Source organism: Teleopsis dalmanni, chromosome 1 (genome assembly GCF_002237135.1).
Source record: "Teleopsis dalmanni isolate 2A chromosome 1, ASM223713v2, whole genome shotgun sequence".
Classification (NCBI taxonomy): Eukaryota; Metazoa; Arthropoda; class Insecta; order Diptera; family Diopsidae; genus Teleopsis; species Teleopsis dalmanni.
The window spans coordinates 109557052-109564364 of NC_051846.1; the positions used below are offsets into that span (position 1 = coordinate 109557052).

At 30.2% G+C, this 7313-nt stretch overlaps 2 protein-coding genes across 3 annotated transcripts; one reads left to right on the top strand and one right to left on the bottom strand.

Annotated features, from left to right (window-relative positions):
* Positions 1-34: 34 nt before the first annotated feature.
* Positions 35-1183, top strand: LOC119675744 (thymosin beta-like). The gene is made up of 4 exons (XM_038086953.1): positions 35-56; positions 443-613; positions 671-784; positions 917-1183. Exons 2-4 carry the CDS (start codon positions 484-486, stop codon positions 1054-1056), a joined length of 384 nt encoding a protein of 127 aa, XP_037942881.1. The 5' UTR covers positions 35-56; positions 443-483; the 3' UTR covers positions 1057-1183.
* Positions 1184-1839: 656 nt separating this feature from the next.
* LOC119675713 (myosin regulatory light chain sqh) lies at positions 1840-3226 on the bottom strand. Of its 2 annotated transcripts, none has more exons than XM_038086926.1 (3): positions 3064-3226; positions 2183-2605; positions 1840-2127 (listed from the first exon to the last, which is right to left on the bottom strand). In XM_038086926.1, exons 2-3 carry the CDS (start codon positions 2600-2602, stop codon positions 2023-2025), a joined length of 525 nt encoding a protein of 174 aa, XP_037942854.1. In that variant the 5' UTR covers positions 2603-2605; positions 3064-3226; the 3' UTR covers positions 1840-2022. The 2 variants fall into 2 exon arrangements, with proteins under 2 accessions (XP_037942854.1, XP_037942850.1); XM_038086922.1 differs by lacking the exon at positions 3064-3226 and adding an exon at positions 2688-2790.
* Between the last annotated feature and the right edge of the window lie 4087 nt (positions 3227-7313).

A 7313-nucleotide genomic window follows, 5' to 3' on the forward strand; every position in this document is an offset into this window, starting at 1 on the left:
AAGAGGTGCATATATTATAATTAATATGCAAAGTAATATAGTCTGAAAACAAATATGTAAGTACATACATAAATTAGTTCTTCAGCAGTTCACTGATTTCGACGTTAACAATTTTCTCCATTCTACTAAGCATATCTGCACATTCAGTGGAATTGCATTTTCTGCAGCATAAGGGGAATTAAACGACATTTTGTATTACGTTTCTAACAAGAGTTTGCATATTTTGATTAAATTGAATTGGTAATTCTACCGGTATAGGCCTTTATTAACTGATGATTCAACTGTGATTCATACTATTTTGTAGAAGTATTTTGTCTGAGCTAATGCAAATTGCAAAATTAAACCAGATAACCTAAATTTAAATGTATTTTCTTAATATTTATTTGTGTTATATTATAATCCCGTTTCAATATTCATTTAAGTAAATGCTGTTTATTTGTAGTCCTTGGGGGAAAAAGTATAAAATATATATATACAGCAACAATGGCATCTCCTGCACTAAAAGATCTTCCTAAAGTAGCTGAAAATCTAAAAAGTCAACTCGAGGGTTTTAACACGGAAAAATTAAAAAATGCAAGTACTCAGGAAAAAATTATATTGCCTTCGGCTCAAGGTAAGAAAACTAAATATTGAATAATGAAGAAAGTTTGATAAAAATGAATATGATTAGATGTCGCCGCAGAAAAAACCCAACAATCCTTGTGTGCTGGTATTGCATCATTTAATCAGTCTAAATTGAAACACACTGAAACCAATGAAAAAAATCCGTTGCCAAATAGTGAAGGTAAGCTACTACTGAAGTATTTGCAAATGCGGTGTATCTATCTTTATATATATGTGATCTGCATTTGTAATTGATTATTAAACATATATAATATAAATTTTGTGTTGTGTATATAAATTGTATTTTTTCCAGTTATTGCACAAGAAAAGGAGAAGATTAATTTCATAACTGGAATTGAAAATTTTGATCCATCTAAATTGAAACATACTGAAACGTGTGAGAAAAATCAATTACCAAGTAAGGAAGCAATTGAAGAAGAAAAGAAAGCATAAAGGCGTTTTTCTTTTCGAAGTGAAATTGCGTGTGCTCATTCCTAATATATTATAAATCCATAAAAGGATGAATATTTGTAAAACGCATAAATTTTTTCATTTTTATACTTAATAAAATCGCAAATAACTAAGTGCTTGTTTTTTTTTTGTAGTTGCTAAGTATATTTATGTATTATATATATAATGTAGTGGTTAATGTCTTATATAAACTTTAAAAATATTTACCAAATTTTTCCAGAAAAGCGAAAGTACTGCGTATACGAGGAAATTATTAAATTCTTGTAAATGGCAGTTTTACTAGTTTGTGCTATATCAAAATTGAACTGTTTTGTTTCCAGGATATGCAGTGTGTCACAAACTCAATAATGTCTCAAGTGATATCCCATAATTAACGCCACTATTCTCGCTAGGCAAAATGAGCATCCATTCAAGATTGCCTTTTGGTGGTTGCAACATCTAAGCGGTGAGTCGAAAAGGTTGAAATTGTGGGTTCTTCTACTATATAGAGAAAGTGGAAAAGTTGCCACGGCCTTAGATTTATATAATTATTTTATAAAATAATTAAAAAACCTTATATAGTTATACTGGAATTTAATTTATGATGTGTACGAGTTGTTGTACCCCCCGTCTGGACCTGCTTGTGGAGTCCCTTGGTGGTACTTGGTCGTCGTAGGTGACGAGTGGCTCCGGAACGTAGACCCGACCGTTCTTGCAACCATGTGTAGAAGTCAAAACATTCGCTTAATGTAAGATTCCGTATAAAAACAAAAATGCACATACATATTCTAGTTTGGTTAGATTTATTTATTTTTAGAAGTTATAAAATGAAACAAGGTAATTAAAGATTTTGAAATTAGGTACTAAAGGGTTTTGGAATAGGATGAACATTTATGTTCATATATACATCGATTTATTATAAATAAAGATTTTAGACATTATGCGCTTGCAAATATGTAATGACACATTTCACTGCTCATCTTTATCTTTCGCACCATGCTTCAGAATACGTGTAAATTCTATATAATCAAATAAACCGTTTTTAATTGGTGCTTCTCGATACATCTCATCAACCTATAACAAAACAATAATTATTCTGAAAAATAAATGGGTTAATAAAAAAAATTACATCTTCATCCGAAAAGCGATCACCCATAGTGGTAAGTAGTTCACGTAATTTATCCTCTGGCAAGACACCCATGTTATCTTCATCAAAACATCCAAAAGCATTTTTGATAACATCTTCAGGATCTGTACCTTGCAACCGTTCTCCAAATAATGTTAAAAACATTGTAAAATTGATTGGACCAGGAGCTTCCTTCATCATTGCTTCCAAGTAATCATCGGTAGGATTTTTTCCTAATGAGGCTAGCATGTCGTGTAAGTCTTCTTTTTCAACAAACCCATCTCTATTTTGATCAATCATATTAAAAGCTTCTTTGAACTCAGCGATCTGAGCTTGATCAAACATTGCGAAGACATTCGAAGTCGCTCTTTGAGCTCGCTTCTTTGTGGTAGCCCGTCTCCCAGCAGTTTTCCGTGACGACATTTTCTTTAATATAAATTTAAAAATATTATGTATGAAATAAATTTCATTAGAATTAAAATTCTTATTCTACTTATTTAAATCGTACTGTAAACTGTAGAACACTCGGAAAATCAATGTTAAATACTAAACTAAAATGATATATTGTATCTGTGCTTTAAGTAATGTACATTAAAAAACTTGAGTTCAATACAATCTATTAACTCCATATATGGACATAATATTTTCACAATTTTAATAAAGTTACAAGATACACATATATTTGCAGTAATACACTTTTTTATGAATCTCTGGTGAGTCATTACTATGTACACCAATTTTAGTAAGCAGAAATTTTCAATGTTAATACTCACATGATAGAAGACAAAGGAAATAATTAAAAAAAAACTTCAATATATCGAAAAAAAAAACTTCAATGTATCTAAAAAAAAAACAAAAACCAAGCGTTGCTAAAAATTACCGACCACAACCACTCCTTAATTTGAATTGTAGTACTTTGACACTGTTTTTGTGCCAGGTATAACTCTCATTATCGATATTTAATATATATTCCAAACACTCAAAAGCAGCTCATACACGAATCACGCACTTCGATAAAAAAAAAGTTACTCTCAATAACAATGCATTTCAGTCTTTGTTCAGTCAATAGAAGTTTTACAGCAAGTTTCTGTTATTCTATGTTTACAGTGAGACCAAATCTTATTTTGCACAAGTGATATTACAAAATCATAAAGTATATAAAGTGACATTAATGATCTAATAGAACAACCTCTAGTTATTCTAAAGTATATAAAGTGACATGAATGATCTAATAGAACAACTTCTAGTTGCTTAAGAATAACTTAGCATCACTGCCTAAATCAGTAAACAAATCACAATTAAAAAAAATTTAAATAAATTTGTGGTTGAAAAATACCTTTAAATACAAAAATACCTGCAGATTATTTTATAAAAAACTTTTTTATATAAAATGAATGACACAAAAAGTTATTGGTGAGTGGAAAATACAATAGTTTTTGTAAATATTTTATGTTAAATTTATGAAAAATAAAAAATACAATAATTTTTGTATTTATTTTAAGTTAAATTTATACTAAATTTAAAAAATATAATTTAAAAAATCCCTAAGAACATGTGATTTTAAGACTCAAACACGCGTGCTGTTCATGCGGGAATTGCAATGCAAGAGAGCTCAATCGAGAAGCCAGTTCAATAGGTGAGCTAAAAAACTGTATAAAAAGTAACGTTCTTTTTATATTTTAAGAGTACCGTATGTAATGTACAAGGTTGACGAAAGTCAACATTGGGTTGCAAATGAACAATTGTAATGTATATGCGTTAGTTATATTGGCAATGCATACAATTAATATAATAATAAGTGGTTCTATATTTAAATGCGCAGTGTATATAAAAATACACTAATTATTTCCAAGCGCATTGCATTGTTTACAAACAAATGCACAATTCCACACAAGGAATTTGACACCACACATATCGGCGGCACTTTGCCTTCGATATAACCATATGCTTGCCAGGCATTGACCGCATATACAACAACATCAACAGTAAGCGTACTCGATGCAAGTGGAATCGAAGACGCTTACTTAGCAATAAATTATTAAATAATAAAGTACTTACGCTGCGCCGTTTTGTTCATAAATAAAAATACATATATAATTATAAAATATTTAGTAAATAAGAAAGTACATACGCTGCGTCGTTATGTACCTAGGTTAAGTTGAAAGTAAAGAACTAAATAAAAATCAGAATTAGAAATGCCCTCATAAGAAGCGCACCAAGTTCTCTAACAATAAAATCGTTGCTTTTATTTTATTTTAAAATAGCAATCTTTAATGAAATGAGAAACGCCAATAAATATCGGCGATCTTAACAATCAGTATTTTGCAACTATTACATTGCGACCGTGACTTTGGTGCAGGATTAATGTGATTATTTTTTTAAAAAAAAATATATATATAAAACACAACTATTCCGGCAGTACCAAAACCCTGAAAGAGGGGTGGCGTACTAATGCAAGAACGAAAAAAAATAGCAGCTCTGAAGGCCTCATTATATACAGAACCACCACCATCGTGGGAGATTGCATGTACAATATGGAAACAAATTGACGACATTATACAAGCCAGGCACAACAGACAGTTACAAAAGCGAAGAGCCGTACAGGAGAAATAAGTATAATATTTTTATTAATTTCTAAATAATTGTAATGGAGCTTGTGTGTGCTCTAACATAATAAAGAGCAAATCCAATAGAGGTACAAAATGGCGTTAAGCCGTTGCCAAAACCCTTAGGTAGGGATAATGTAAAATATATATAATTGTTTTAATTTGATTGCTTTAATTGAAAAAAAAATAAATAAAACAAATGTTTTAAATTAAAATTATGATAAATATTACATATTTTGAAATGAATGTGTTCGATGTTTTTAAATATTTTGAAAATTTTTTTGTTTAATCTCTACGGTATATCTTTGATTTTTCTTGTTGTTTAAAAAAAAAAAATAATAATTTTTCCTCTACTGTTTCTTATTTTCTCTACTGTTTCTTATTTTTATGATGGGGAACCCACAATCAAAAATAAATAAACCTGTAGCTAATGTAGTTAACGAAATAGAAGTTGATAGAAGCACGGTTGCCACTTATGGTACTTTAGTACCAAAATTGGTACTTTTTTTCCGTTTGGTACTCTGGTACTCATGTTTCAAAAAATGGTACATTTTCGGCGTCCCAACTTTATTGTGGATATTGTATTGTTTTATACTTTTTGTACATTTTATATAAATTGTATTTTCTTATAAAAAGACAAAGGAAAAATTTTGGACCTTTTTTTATAGAAATGGTACCTTTTTAAACCAATTTTGGTACAGAAAAAAATTTTCAAGTGGCAACCGTGGATAGAAGAGAACCTTACGACCCAACGAAATTTTTCATAATAATAATTATTTTGCTAACTGCAAACCTAGCTCTGAAATTGTATAAGGCTCATCGTAGATCCCTTAAGAAAAATTTCGTAAAAACTGCAAATATCGCTACTGTATTAGAAAAAATATAAATAGTTAGATATTCAAAAGTTAAATATTACTTAGATTCCTCAAAATGAAAACTTTTAACTGCTTTGTATGTGGCAAAAGCTGCAAAACTAAACAGAAATTAGACAATCATTTGAAGAAACACAATAAAATAATTAACTATGCGAATGAAATAGTTAGAAAAATTTTTCATTAAATCAGTCAACAAAATTCTTTAACTCTTATGGATAAATGGTCTCAAATCGAAGAATTTCTAAAAACAGAAAAAGAAAATTTCAACAAGGCATACAAGTGTATAAACAAAAATACGTTTATCAGATCAGAAACTCTGAGAAAACACTTATTGACCTTAGTTAATAGTTTAGAGAATATCAGAACTATATATATAAACTATAGCCATAGATTAACAGAAAGCCATAAAAGAATTGTTAACTCTGTATTTTGGGAAAGCAGAGACAGGTTAATAAACATTTATTCTAAATATAAAATAGAGGAAAAAATTCCACATAACTTAGATAAATCAATACAGCTCGATGTACATAGACTGTTTGTCACACAAGATAGTGACATATTAATACCAATTGAAGAAGCAAATAGCGAAATTGAAAATTTATCAGAAATAGAAAAATACCACGTTACAAATATGGCACAATCAGCTGACCAATTCATTAGTACAGCGTCACGACTCATTCCTGAGTATGACGGAACTGCATCCAATCTACAAAGTTTCCTTGACGGTATTGAAATGGTCGATGAATTAAAAGGAGAACATGAAAGATTGGCAGTTACTTTAATAAAAACTAAATTAAAAGGTACAGCTAGGCAAATAATAACCACCGAAAACTCGATATTAGCCATAATAGATACTTTAAAAACAAATATCAAAGGAGAATCGGTTGCAGTCTTAACTGCTAAATTAATGAATCTCCAACAGAAGAACAAAACTGCCAACCAATATACTAAAGAAGTTGAGCAATTAACTAAAGCAATTCAAGGTGCTTACATTTCGGATGGGATACCACCAAAAATAGCTATACAATATTCAACTAAGGCATCTGTAGATGCAATGGTTAAAAATTGTACACTTCCTGAAGTCAGACTAATTATGAAGTCAGGCCAATTTAATAATTTGAACGATGCGGTACAAAAATTTGTAGAAAGCTGCACGGATGCTACTGGCCGGACAGACACTGTTCTATTTACACAGCGTCAAAATATAAATAATTATCGCGAAAACAATCGCGTGAATGGAAATTTTAGAGGTAGAGGATACTACCGAAATAATAATTACAATAGGCAGAGACAAAACAATAACTATAACCAATATGGAAATCAACGAGGACGCGGAAATAACCGTAGGATCCAACATAATGTTAGAATAACTAGTAATAATAATTATACTAACCAAAACAATATTGGTTCGGAAAACCTGAACCAGCCTCTGAGAGATTAAAACATAACACAATATATAGCTTAAACCTTAACCTGGGCGTGTTTGTTAATTTTTAATAATACCACTAATAAATTACTAACTCTATTAGTAGATACAGGAGCAGACGTGTCTCTACTAAAAATCGCAAATGTAGATAAATATGAAGTAAATAAATTTGAGGTAACTACCCTCAGCGGAATAGGCCAAGGTTCGATCAAATCATTGGGTCTTAC

Excerpts from the sequence above, each read along its gene's own strand:
- LOC119675713 (XM_038086926.1), bottom strand. The coding sequence starts at position 2,602 with ATGTCGTCACGGAAAACTGCTGGGAGACGGGCTACCACAAAGAAGCGA. Across the intron at positions 2,128-2,182 it reads ATCGCTTTTCGGATGAAGAT|GTTGATGAGATGTATCGAGA; the intron begins GTAATTTTTTTT and ends GTTTTGTTATAG.
- LOC119675744 (XM_038086953.1), top strand. The coding sequence starts at position 484 with ATGGCATCTCCTGCACTAAAAGATCTTCCTAAAGTAGCTGAAAATCTA. Across the intron at positions 614-670 it reads TATATTGCCTTCGGCTCAAG|ATGTCGCCGCAGAAAAAACC; the intron begins GTAAGAAAACTA and ends GAATATGATTAG. Across the intron at positions 785-916 it reads TCCGTTGCCAAATAGTGAAG|TTATTGCACAAGAAAAGGAG; the intron begins GTAAGCTACTAC and ends TATTTTTTCCAG.